This window comes from Lissotriton vulgaris, chromosome 7 (genome assembly GCF_964263255.1).
Source record: "Lissotriton vulgaris chromosome 7, aLisVul1.2, whole genome shotgun sequence".
In the NCBI taxonomy this organism is placed as follows: Eukaryota; Metazoa; Chordata; class Amphibia; order Caudata; family Salamandridae; genus Lissotriton; species Lissotriton vulgaris.
This window is the reverse complement of record NC_141695.1, coordinates 215,848,495-215,862,188: the sequence shown is the minus strand read 5'-3', so window position 1 is coordinate 215,862,188 and position 13,694 is coordinate 215,848,495. Positions and strand designations below refer to the sequence as shown.

General features: G+C 47.1%; 1 protein-coding gene across 1 annotated transcript in view; it reads right to left on the bottom strand.

Moving 5' to 3' along the window:
- Nucleotides 1-13,694, bottom strand: part of KMT2B (lysine methyltransferase 2B) — a 1,030,490-nt gene that overhangs the window by 593,477 nt on the left and 423,319 nt on the right. Inside the window, exon 17 of the mRNA XM_086929980.1 lies at nt 2,081-2,188. Within this exon, the coding sequence (XP_086786106.1) occupies nt 2,081-2,188 (108 nt within the window). The remainder of the gene's footprint in view (nt 1-2,080; nt 2,189-13,694) is intronic.

The following is a 13,694-nucleotide window of genomic DNA, read 5'->3' as shown; positions in this document are numbered from 1 at the left end:
ACCCGCTAGGAAGGGCAGCTATGATATCCGGGGAGGAGGAGTCACTCAACCAAGTTTCGGTGAGTGTCAGGATATCAATGGCCTCGTCCTGTAGGAGGGTAAATATTTCTAGATGGTGTTTCTGTAATGACCTGGTGTTGAGGGTGGCTAATTTTAGAGGGGGTGGCTGACTCGAGATCACAGGGCTGGGGATACGGAGGATGTTATTTTTCTTGATGGTAGCACATGTGGTAGGAGACAAACAGTACCTATCGGACTTCAGTGCTAGGAGATCCGCTGAGGTATCGCAGGTATGGGTGCCAGAGTCCCTAAACCCGGTCGTGCGCGGACGGGTGCAGACGGGCAGGACTCTGGCACGACTCCGGCGCAGGTCCGGCGCAGGTCCGCTGATCGCGTCCGCTGCGCGGAGCCATCACTGTCTGTTTTTATAGCGCTGTCGATGGCCTCACCAACCCAGCCCGACCCAAGATGGCCGCCAAAACCGGCGCCCAGCCCTCGGCGTCAATACTCAGCCGAGAGCGGGACCGGAGCTGCAGGGAGGGGGTGAAGGTGATTTCTAAGGCGCTGCTAAGCGCTGGGGGGTCTCAGCACACCGCTTTGGCTCAGGTGTGGAAATTACGAGTAGCCAGTGTCCAACAAGTAAAATCACAAATTAAAATTCAGAAAAGACAAGAGACCTCCCGGCTTCCGCCTCAGGAGGGGAAAGGTGCGTGCAGTGTCAATACGTGCTGCAGCGCTTAGTAGCCTTCTTTGGTCACATCGCCCTGGGTACCTAGGGTACCATTTACCAGAGGCTGACATGTGGTTAGAGATGCTAATGGGGTTTAGGCTTCAATGAAGTTTTAGGGCAGGAACACAGGCCCCTGGGTACCTGATTGGCAGGAACCCAGGGCACACTCGGTCAAAGTACATCAGCAATTCAGCAAAAAGTGGGGGCATACCATGCATGAAAGATGGCACTTTCTCATAATATCCCTAAGGTCCAGGGGCTCCAGGTGTAGGGGTATGCTTTAACTTAGGAAGTCAGCTTATCAGTGCAGTCGTGGTTGAGGGGAGGGGCCATCGTGCAGGGGCTTCAGGCGTCTACCTGGAGTCCGGCAGGGGTCCATCTACGAGGGACTCCAGCTTAGGATCACTGGGGAACCTTTTCTGGGCAGGTGGGCCTCTTGGACTCGCGCTAGGGGATGCAGAGGTTGTCGACTTTGCGGGTCCACAGTCAGAGCTCTGGTCTTTATACTGTGTTTTCTTTTGGACTGTTCCGCTGTCCACAGGAGATATGGGGTCTTTTTAGTAGGCAGGCAGTTCTCTCAGGGTTCTGGAGTTCACTGGGCTACGGGACAAGTTGCTCTTCATTAACAGGGTCTTTGAGGGCTACAGACAGGCCGGCAGGGCTAGAGCGAAGTCAGTTGGTGTCTTCAGTCTTCCCGACTGCACAGTTCTTTGTCCTCTTCTTTGTAGGTCGTCGGTAAACTGAGAATTAAAGTTCAGGGTTGCCCCAAAATACAAAATTTTGGGGTGTTACAGGGGTTATAAAGGCAGCTGGAGAAGCCCTGGTCAACATAAAGGGCCTTTGAGGCTCACTGCCGCTCTATGCTGTTCCTGCTTGGGGGTAGGTGTGAAGCACCGCCACCCACAACCAGCACACCAATGCACATTCAGTCACAGATACAGAGTCAGACAAAAAGTGGGGGGGAACCATGCCAAACGGAGTACTTTCCTACTAGGTTCCTGACAAGTGATGAACTGTACTCTACCCAGAGGACTTGAGATTGACAGACACACCCTCCCATCTTTTCAGACAACACCCCCCACTCACACCCTGCACACAGATTGCTTCCTGTAGAAAAGTTTTCCATGACCATGAGTAAACAGACACCAATGACAATTTCTCCTCACAAGAAATTACCAAGACCAGTCAGAGGACCCGGTCTTTGAATAGAGATCAACCAGCACACCTTCCTGATAAACGGTCTGCATAAATACCATCCCTCTTATAATGTATTGACTCCATACAACTAAAACAAGCTCTTTATTTTGCATATAAACCTCTTGCTCTTGCTCCCCAACCAGCACAAAGTACCTGCAAGAAGAGAGTCTGCGACATGATGCTGACACGAGTGTCCATTAACTTGCTCTCCTCACGAATCTGTTGTTGAATAATGTGCACCACATCGTCGCAAAACGTTTTCTGCAAAAAGAGGAAAAAGTAATAAGTCTTACATGAACTGGCGTGACCACAGGGGCTAGAAGGAGATATTTAACTTCAGTAACATTTTCTGGTGGTACGCCAACTGCAGATTCTTCACCTTTATAATATCCCTAGGGGCCAAACTGGATCTGGAAGATTTATCTGCATTGCTCCCACAAGCCAGTAGCTGGTATTGTGAGGCTTAACACAGACTTCAGCCCGTCCTGCTTTTTACAAACTGAGCCACGTACCAATGCCGCCCTGCATGTGGATGTCACATTCTTTCTGTCTGTGCCCTCGGACACAGTGCCCAACAATGATCAGCAATACAAGTACGTAGATTCCTAGATTGGGAGCTTTTTGATTGAAAAGGAGACCATACACAGAACACGGAGAAAGGGCAGTGCATAATTTGAAGTTAAATACAGTATCCATCAGAAAGAGCACTATCTAAGGTTAAAAAAAATCCTGACCTTTGTAATTAAGACCAGAGCAGTACCTCCCAAGGTGGTGGATCTGTGGCATGACTCCTAAAATCCTGCTGGAACTAATGAGAACTTTGGGAACGTGTGCAGTGATGCCCATGTCGGAGGCTGACAGATGTCAGGCTGCTCCTCATCCAAGTGCAGTGCTAACAGCCTTAGTCTGGTAGAATGGCCCCTCAACCTCTTCAGAGCCTATTTCTTGGCTACTGTGTGGCATATTTGATGCATGTGACTAACCACCTTGAGAAGGTATTTTTTTTACAATGCCTTGCCTTTCTTTGCCCCAGAACACCCCATAAAAAGTAATTGGCTTGCCCAGAAGTTATCGCTACTGATGTAGAAACTCAAAGCCCTTTTTCAGTCCAGCTGATTAAGTCGCTCCACTTCGAGGGGAAAAGAAGGGACAAAGAATGTTGGAAGAGTGATGGATAGACCAATTTAAAATGCTGTACTATTTTATCTGGAAGAACTGTGCTGTAATGTGGCTGCACCGAAATAGCTTGGAGTTCGCTCACCCCAAGAATAGAGGTCATGGTGACCAGAAACGGTCTTTACAGTAAGGAGACAAAATTAACAGCTGAGCATTGGTTGGATGCAATGCACACGAGGAAAGAGCCAAATTAAGATCCCACTGTGGTATCTCAAAGCATTTTGGAAGACAGATATTAGCCTAACTGTAGGAAGCAGGCTCTTTATGGGATCTACCAATAATCTGAGGTACTTCGTAAAACGTACACGGGGTTCCCTTTTATGTGGACAGCGGGTTGCTCTAGCAATCCCCAAAGTGCTCTATTAGGGGTAGTGTGGTCAAGCATCCATAGGCTTAACTGTGAGGAGTGGCAGGCCTCTGCAGATACACACAATGATCAATAAATGGCAACTCAAGAAGTACAGTTGGTGGTTGGGGGGGGGGGGGGGGGGGGGGGGGCATGGGGGGACGACAACCATGCAAAAAAGGCACTTTCCTACAGTGTCCATATTGCGTCTTGGGCAGTTTCATGTCCCGGGCACTAGGTTAACCCACACAAGTTAGGTACCCTTTGTATCGACAGACTTGGGGGAATGCTGGGTGGGTGGAAGTCTGTGGCTCTGCACAGATTCCAGAACTTTCAATCAAAGAAATGTGAGGAAAGGATTAGGTTGCTTACCCTGTAAGCATCTGTTCTTGGCATGTATAGCTGTGTATTTACAGGCTTTGCATACTCCTGCCTTCTAGTGTTGGGTATGAAGTTTGCAAGTTGTTTTTGTTCAAAGAGGTTTTTTTCAGTCACAAGGTAAGAGGACTCCTCCTTTCGGTGTTAGTGCGCATGGGCATCGACTGCATTATTTGATTGTTTTCCCGCAAGAGGATGAGAATGGACTAATTAAGTGTAGTATATAGATGTATGTACGTATGTAACATAAGGAATAAGAACTGCAACAAACAGATGTCCGGCGATGAGGGGGTGCGTATGTTATCTGTTCCAAGGCATGTGTGCTGTAGCTACACATTCTCTGTATAGCAATATACTCCCGAAGCAGTAGCTAACCAGTGAGTGTTGCAGTTGTTTGAAAAAGTGTTTTTAGCATTGCTTGTCCTACATTAACTTGTTGACGTGTGAATACATTCACACAATGTTTTGGAAATGTGTGTGATATAGGCCAGGTGGCTACCTCAATAGTCTTAAACCAAAGAGAGGGACTCCGTATAACCCAAAGGGAAATGGAGCTCCAAATAACTTAGGTAAAACAAAGTTTACCTAGGTTGTTTTAACATGTATTGTGTAAGGTTTTAATGAAATTGTAGATCGATTTATGTTTTTTATAGAAAATAAAATTGTATATTTTGTGTAACTATTTTTGTTTTCATTGTTGAGCTTTCCCCAACCAGTTGATAATATACAATTGAGTGAGAGTTCGTGACTGAGTGAAGTGAGTGTTTGAATTGGTAATTATCTTTACCTCCCAAAAGGAAAACTTTGTTTTACCTAACATGTGGCTACCTTACATATGTCAGCTATGGGAATATTACCTACATTGGCCATAGATGTTCCTATTTTGCAAATAGAATGTGCTCTAGGAGGTACATTTAAAATTATTTTAGCTTTAACATAGCTAGTCTGAATACATTTAACAATCCAAGAAATGGAAAATGCTACTTACCAGTATGCATCTGTTCTTGGCATTTAGAGCTGCAGAGTTGCACACTGTACATAGATCGCCACCTAGTGTTGCGCCTGGATGTTTGCAGTTTGTTGTCTTCAACAGTTCTTTGGAAGTCACGAGATATGCGGCAACTCCTCAGGACCACATTGCGCATGGGCATCGGCTCCATCCCCAGATTGTTTCTCTCCATTAGGGAAATGATGGAGCTTTGCAAGAAAAGGAAGAATGCTCATGTAATTTGTATCTAATTAAGAGAATACTGGAACAGACATGGGTAGCCGGGGAGGCGGGAGGGCATGTGCAACTCTACATGCCAAGAAAAGATGCATACTGGTAAGTAGCATTTTCCGTTCGTGGCATATGAGCATCAGATTGCACACTATGCATAGATTGTATAGCAGTACCCACTCTTAGCGGCAACCATCTTTATCTGTTGCAGTAGTTTGGAATAATGTTTTGAGAACAGCCTCGCCCACATAAGCCTATTGTTTTGTTTGCACATGTACACAATAGTGTTTTGTGAATGTGTGCGGTGTAGCCCATGTAGCTGCTCCGCAGAAGTCCTCTAGGGGAATGTTCCCTAAAAATGCCATTGAAGCCCCTATTTTTTCTTGTAGAGTGGGCTTTAGGAGGAACAGATAACGTATGTTTATCTTTGTGGTAACAAATCTGTATGCATTTGACAATCCATCTAGCTATCCCAGATTTTGAAATGGGATTAACTTTGTGTGATGGTGAGAAAGACACAAGAAGTTGTTTTGTCTTACGAAAAGGTGGAGTTCTTTCTATGTAGTATAGCAATTCTCTTTTGACATCTAATTTGTGAAGAGCTAATTCTGCTACGGATAGGTTGCGAGAAGAAAACGGGCAGTTCCTTAGATTGATTGAGATGGAATGGAGAAATTACTTTGGGCAGGAATTTTGGATTAGTACTTAGAACTACCTTATTTTGATGCATTTGCAAGAAGGGTTCTTGGATGGTTAGTGCTTGTAGTGAACTAACTCTAAGCAGAGAAGTAATAGCTACTAGGAAAGCAACTTTCCATGTTAAAAATTGTAATTCACATCTGTGTAAAGGTTCAAAGGGAGGCTCGATTAACCGTGTGAGAACAACATTTAAATTCTACACAGGCGAAGGTGGTACTCTGGGAGGGATTATTCTTTTAAGGCCTTCCATAAAGGCTGTGATGGCAGGCACTCTGTTTTGCAGATATGCTGCTATTGCAGCAAGATGTAGTCTAATAGACGTACAGGCTAAGTTACATCTTTGGAGATGCAGTTACATCTTTGGAGATACAGTAAGTATCCACATTTATGGGATCAATATTGGTGACAATACATCACAGATCGTTTCCACTTGGCCGCGTAAAGTGGGTGGACGTCTAGCTTCTTTAATGACATTCATGCAGTCTGGAGGAAGGTTCAGATATCCAAATTCTAGGACTTCAGGAGCCAGATCGCAAGGTTGAGCTGAGTTGGGTCCGGATGTCTGATCGCTCCACGGTTCTGTGATAAGGTGTGGAGAAAGGTGCAGTTTTTGATGCTGTAGCACAGACAGTTGTAGCAGTGTGGTGTACCACGGTTGTCTGGAAGCAACTAGGATGAGGGTCAGAGAATGCTGCTGTAGTTTGCGTACTACTAGTGGCATGAGTGGTAGAGGTGGAAAGGCGAACACAAATCTGTTTGACCAATTCATCCATATTGCATTCCCTTTTGACAGTGGGTGTGGATATCTGGCGGCGAAGCTTGGGCATTTTGCGTTTGAGGGTGGCAAATAAGTCTATTTGAGGTTGTCACCACATCTGAAAGAATGGTTGAAGAACTTGCATATGAAGTTCCCACTTGTGGGTCTGTTGCGTTTGACGACCTAACAGATCCGCTATAGTGTTTTGTACTCCCGGAACATGCTGGGTTAGGAGGAATAGGTTTTGAGGTATAGCCCAACTCCATATGTCCTGTGCTAGTTGAGAGTTACAGGGAGTGTGTGCCTCCATTCTTCTGTATGTAGTACATTGCTGTCATGTCTGTGCGGACTAACACAGCTTTGTTTGCTACTTGCTTCTGGAAAGCTTTTAGTGCTAGGAATATGGCTAGTAACTCCAGATGATTGATGTGGAGTCATTTTTGTAGCGGTGTCCACCTGCCTTGCATGGCGTGTTGCAGTAGGTGGGCTCCCTAACAGAGAGCGATGCGACCGCAGTCAAGATTATCTGAGGAACTGGCTGTAGGAAGGGTCGTCCCTTGGAAAGGTTTTTGGTGTTCGACCACTGCAGAGAGCGATGAGTCTGACCGTCTACCAACACTAGGTCTGTTAAGTGACCTTGAGCCTGGTTCCATTGACGTGATCAGCATTCTTGGAGAGGACGCATCAGAAGTCTTGCATGGGGGACTATGAAGATGCAAGAGGCCATCTTCCCTATGAGTTGCATGAACACTCTTGCTGGGAGGGAGTGTTCTGGTTGAAACTTTGTTAGAAGAGTTTGCATGCTGGCTATCCTTGCTGGAGTGGGATAAGCTAGCGCTGTTGAGGTGTTTATTGTGGCACCGGGGTACTGTTGTACTTTGGATGGCTGTAGATGAGACTTGGTGACGTTTATTGTGAACCCCAAGTTGTGGAGCAGTTGGATGGTGGTATGAGTGTGTTCCACGCATTGATTGTATGAGCTGGCTTTTATGAGTTAGTCGTCGAGGTACGGGAAGACATGGATGTGTTGTCTTCGTAGATGCACTGCCACTACAGCTAAGCACTTGATGAATATTCTTGGTGCTGTTGTAACTCCGAATGGGAGTACTTTGAATTGATAGTGCTGCCAGTCTATTACAATCTGAGATACTTCCTGTGAGCTTTGTGAATGGGAATGTGGAAGTATGCGTCCTTGAGATCTAGAGTAGCCAGGAAGTCGTTTTTCAGCAGGAGCAGAAGGACTTGTTGGAGTGTGACAATGCGAAAATGGTCTGACTGTATGTATATATTTAGCGATCGGAGGTCTAAAATAGGCCTTAGAGAGCCATCCTTCTTTGGAATCAGAAAATATAGAGTAAACCCACTTGTTTTGTTGGTGCAGAGGAACTGGTTCTATTGCACCTTTTCTAGCAGGGATACTACTTCTTGCTTTAACAGTGATAGATGGTCTTGTGACATTGGACGCTGTTTGGGTGGTATGTTTGGGGGGCTAGATGTTAGTTCTAGACAGTAACCGAACTGAATAATTTGTCGCACCCACCTGTCTGATGTGATGTTGATCCAGGCAGGCAGGAATTGTTGAAGTCTTCCCCCCACAGGAGTGGAATGATGGGGGGGGAGGTGAGGAAAGTCATTGGGTAGGGGTAGAGGCAGAGCGTGAGTTGTTTTTGCCTCTGCCTTTGTTATCCCTGTAACCCCCTCTCTGGTAGCCCTTCGTGAATGTGGATTGACAAGGGGTTTTGTAGAAAGTGGAGGGACTTTGAGGAGTGCGTCTTGTGCTGCCTCTGTATGATGAGCGACGAAAGGAACTTCTGGGAGCTTGCTGCTCCAAGGCTCCCACTGATTTTGCTGTATCGGTGTCTTTTTTCATTTGCTCTAAAGACATGTCAACATTTGGGCCAAATAAATGTGTCCCATCAAATAGCTGATTAAGGATGGAGTTTTGCATCTCAGGTTTAAAACCTGAAATACGTAGCCAGGAATGTCTACGTAGTAGGGTGCTGGTATGGATTGCCCTTGAGGCGGTATCTGCAGCGTCTAGGGCACAACGGATGGAAGTATTAGTGATATTTTTACCTCCCTTTAGCCCTGTTTTTGTATTTGTCTGGTAGGTGCTGCATTATGGACCCTAGTTCGTCGTAATGTGCCCTGTCGTATCTTGCCAGCAACGCTAGCGTGTTGGCAAAGCGCCAGATGTTAGCCGCTTGTGCCACTGTTTGCTTGCCGGAGGCATCATGGAGCTTAGATTCTTTGTCTGGTGGTGAGGCCTCTCCTGATGTCTGGGAATTAGCACGTTTACGTGCATTAGACACTACTAAAGAATCTTATTGTGCTGGACCTTTATTATAAACTGGATCTGTAGGGGCAGCTTTATATATTTTCTCAATGAGAGGATTGAGAACCCTAGTCTTGATAGAATCCTTAAAAACCTCTGTTGAGTGCTTGATGACACCCTTAAGCATTGGTAAAATGGCAGTAGACCTTTGTGTGTTAGCAAAAGTGTCTAATAGGAAATCTTCTTCCACTGCATCGGTGTGCAAGTCCACCCCATCATATTGTGCAGCTCTTTGGACTAGTAGGTTAAACCCTAAAGTGTCCTCTGGTGCGGACGGTATGGAAGGGTATACATCATGTGGGACGTAAGGCACATCAGGGGTGTTGTAATCATCCCATGGATTAGATGACTGAGGGGGGACTATTGGTACCTGCTGGGTCACATCAAAAGCGGATGTCCATCAGACCAGATCCCAGCTAGAATCATGAGGGTGGTGGGCAGGGCGCTTGTTCCTGAAATCCAGAGCCTTGTCAACCTCTCACTTGGCACGGGCTGTGTCCCACAGGAGTGGAAAAAAGCTCTGGTCAGACCTATCCGGAAGAACACCTCCGTTCCGTGGACCAATCTGTCCAATCTTAGACCGATCTCCCTGCTTCCATTTTTAGGCAAACTCATCGAAAAACATGTTAATAGGCATCTTTCGAACTTCCTGGAGCGATCTGGAGGTCTTGATTCCTCTCAATCCGGTTTCAGGCCGAAATATAGTACAGAATTAGCCCTGCTGTCGGTAACAGACGATCTCCGTATGTACCAGGACAAGGGAATCTCTGTAGTCTTGGTGCTGTTGAACTTATCGGCAGCGTTTGATACGATATCACACAACATCTTGATCGAATGATTGGCGGAGAGTGGACTGGAGGACCTGGCACTGGCCGGGCTAAAGAGCTTTCTTTCCGAACGCACGCAATGTGTCAGCATGGGAGCATTCCGGTCTGCTGAGGTTAAGATCACCAAGGGGGTATCACAGGGCTCCTGTTTGAGCCCGACCCTTTTTAACATCTATGTGGCCCCCCTGGCAAAAATTATGGAAGCCTTTGGTTTCAGTCCAATGTCATATGCTGATGACACCCAGCTGCTTTTCCCATTCAAATCTTTGACCGCAGAGGTTAAACGATCTTTCTCTGAAGGGATGAAGGTGGTCTCCCAGTGGATGTCTTCTAACTTTCTTCAGTGCAATGTTGGTAAGACAGAAGTTATGCTTTTCGGTGAGGCTAAGATACTATGGGCCCCTGACTAGTGGCCACTAGATCTTGGGCCAGTTCCCGAACCAAAGCAAGTGATTAAGAACATTGGGGTCCGCGTTGAACAGGAGCCAACCATAAAACAACATGGAAATGACACAGTAGGGTTCTGTTTCCATATGATAGGGCTCCTCCGCAAGGTATTCCCGCTTCTTCCTGACTCCACTAGAAAAACTTTGGTTCAAGCTCTAGTGCTCAGTCGGCTGGATTATTGCAATGGCCTACTAGCATCTGCAAATGAAGAGGTATTGGACAGACTTCAAGTGGTGGCGAACACTGCGGCCAGATTGGTCCTTAATGCTCCGCCCAGAACCCCTTCCAAACCTCTGTTAGAAAAACTCCACTGGCTGTCAGTCCGCCAAAGAGTTAAGTTCAAGATATGCTGCATAGTACACAAGGGACTATATGGCTTAGGACCTTTGTACTTGGCAGAGAAATTTGTTCCGTACGTCCCTGCGCGCTCCCCTAAGGTCAAGTAACCAGCTGCTCCTGAGGGTGCCCATGATTAGAAGAGCTAGGCAGGGAGGTAAAGCACTGTCAGTGGTTGGCTCGACATTATGGAACAAACTTCCTCTCTTGCTAAGACAATGTTCGGACCACCTTAATTTTAGAAGAAAACTGAAAACCCTCATGTTTCAGGTTTAACCTGGATATGCTGAGACTTATTCTACCTGGATCTCTGTATAGGATGTATTGCCCCTTTATGGCCACTGGTGTTTCTGGAGCGCGGAGATACTCCTTCGGGAGTTGATTCAAGCGCGTTGCGATATAAACCCGCAAATAAAATAAATAAAATGTGCAACCCCACCTATATTGTCAGAATCTGTGTCTGCAACATCTGGATTAGTAGATGGTGTAGGTGAATGATGTGGTTGAGGAGGTGTAGTAGGAGGAGGAACCATATGGGGAGGTGGTGGAGAAGGGACCCTTAATGGAGAGGTTGCAATGTCCTTATTTGGAGGGGGAGGAGGTGCTGGCATCTCAAGTGGTCTCTTCTTGGAACTGAGTCAATTGTCTGGTTTTAGGATCCTTTACAAGAGTTTTCTGATTGGGATCCGGTGTAAAAAGTTCTTCTGCGTGGGGCAAATCCTTCGGGTCAGTAGGTTTTTTCGGCACAGAGTGGGTAGCTGGTGTCGAGTCTTTTGGCTTAGGAGTGTGCCCTTTTGCAATGTCTTTCACCGGAACCTGTTTTTTCGGTTCCGGGTGTTTTTTCGGCTCCGACGCGTGTGAATCTGGCGCTTTGGGCAGTTGTTTACTCGGCTCAGAAATCGGTTTCGGCATCGATGAACCGCTGCGAGTCTTCGGCGCCCTGAGCTTAGGTGTCGGAGCAACGGTCGGCATAGTAGAGGAAGATGGCTTCTTTTTCGGTGTCGGTATATTGCTGGCACCGGGAATAGGCTAGCTCGAGCTAGAGCCGCCTGAAGGCTTAGTGGGCTTCTTTACCGGGCCCGAAGGCGGGGCGCAGGAAGCACTGTCTCGGTGTGCACCCAGGCAGGAAGGTGAGGGTGAGACCGAAGCCTTTTTTGAGGGTGTCGAGGAAGGGTTGGGGTTGACGGTCTTACTTACGACCCGTTGAGCTGGAGTGATGTCCTCGTCTTCGGCATCTGAGAATCCGATACCCTCTTCAGCGTGCTGGTGTTCTGGCACGTCGACGCCCTCTTCGAAGATGTCGTCGGGGATCGAAGTTGACTAGCGAGCCATAGTTCTCAGAGCTAGTCGGTCCCAAAAGTTTTTCTTGGAGCGGAATGAGGCACACGCCGAACAGTCTATGGCCTCGTGCTCGGGTGAGAGGCAAAGGTTGCACACCTCAAGTAGGTCGGTGTGGGGAAACTTCGACCCACACCGAGGACACTTCTTGAATGGCGTTCTTTCCACGAGCCAGAAAGCAAGGCCAAGGTAGGCCCGAAGGCCTTCGTCGACGACCGGAATCGAAGACTTCGAAGTGGTAGAGAATCGCGTCGATTTAGCGCAATCGAAACTATACTGTTGAACTGGGTAAGGATTGCGCGCCGAAGGAAAATCGGTTCCACACTGGAGCGCAGGAAACACATCCAAGCCCTATGGCGGAAAAAAATCTGGGGGTGGAGCCAATGCCCATGCGCAATGTGGCACTGAGGAGGAGTCCCCTATCTCGTGACTTCCAAAGAACTTTTCAGGACAACAACAAACTGCAAACATCCGGGCCCAACACTAAGTGGCGATCTATGCACAGTGTGCAATCTGCAGCTCATATGCCCCGAACACCGGATTTTGAGCTCTGATTTCCTTTATGAGGTGAAGCAAAGGCGAAACTCTTTTGTCCTATCAATATAATATAATCGTGCTCTTTTGACATCAAGCGTATGTAGAGCTCTTTCTGCTACTAAAACTGGTTGAGGGAAAAACACAGGTAACAACTGATTAGTTAGTATGAAAAGCGGAGAATACTGTTGTAAGGAATTTCGGGTTTATACGAAGAACCACTCTTTATGAAGTTGAAAGAAGGGTTCTTCTAAGGTTAATGCCTGTAGCTTGCCAACACATTTTAGTGAAGTGATAATAGAAAGGCAACTTTCCAATAAAGAAATTATAATGAATAATTGTGTAATGGTTCAAAAGTTGTACCCATAAGTCTTGTGAGAACAATGTTGCTTGAGGCAGGTCAGGGGTGGCTGAATCTTGGCTCTGGAACGCCGGGGAGACCTCCTCGTGGTGTTTGCCCACTAGAGTTCTGGCCGTGGACGGCAGATGCAAAGTGGTGCGAATTCGCAGTGTCCGGCCGGAGCCAGAGGTTGGAGATGAACAAATCTGTTGTTCATGGGAGACAGTCTTTTTGATTGAAGGCAGGCAGGTCCTCCGGGGTTTTAAAAATTGCTGGCTGCTGGACACACCAGGTTTTCGCAGGAGCAGGTTCGAGGTGGAGACAGGCCGGTAGGGCTGGGGCAAAGTCAGTGGGCGTCTTCCTAGTTCGCTTCGGCACATCTGTTTGGTCCTTCTTTTCTCGTAGTTTCTTCTGGTCTGAGGAAGCAAGGTTCAGGGGTGCCCCTAAATACTAGATTTAGGGGCATTACAGGAAGGTAAGGTTGGGACCAATGGGTCCCTTTCCTGGGGTGGCTATACCCCTCTATTATGCCACCCTCCAGTGGGAGGGGGGGCATAAGCCTTTCCCTGGTTGGCGGGGTACCCCCACCCATCTGCAAGATGAGGTGGACTGAAAGTTGTGCTTCTGTGAGAAAGTGCTGTCTTTCTCCATGGTTGCACCCACTTTTTGCTGAATTGCGGATGTGCTTTGACTGACTGTGCCATGGGCTCCTGCTAATCCGATAAACAGGGCCTATGTTCTTTCAATAAAAGGGCATTGAAGCCTAAATCTAATTGGCATCTCTGGCCACAGGTCAGCCCTGGTAAATGGTACCACAGTTACCCAGGGTACTGTGACCAGAGAGGACTCTAAGGGCCGAAGCACTTATTGTGCCACCCTTAGAGGTTCTGTACCATTATACAAACACTGCCTTTGCAGGCTACATGTTTTGGTGCAGAACAAATTGAAGAGTCGACATGGCAAACATCCCTGTATGAAACGCCTACACCCACTGCCCTGGCATAGGTCAGTCATGCCTCTAGCTGGGTGCACTAT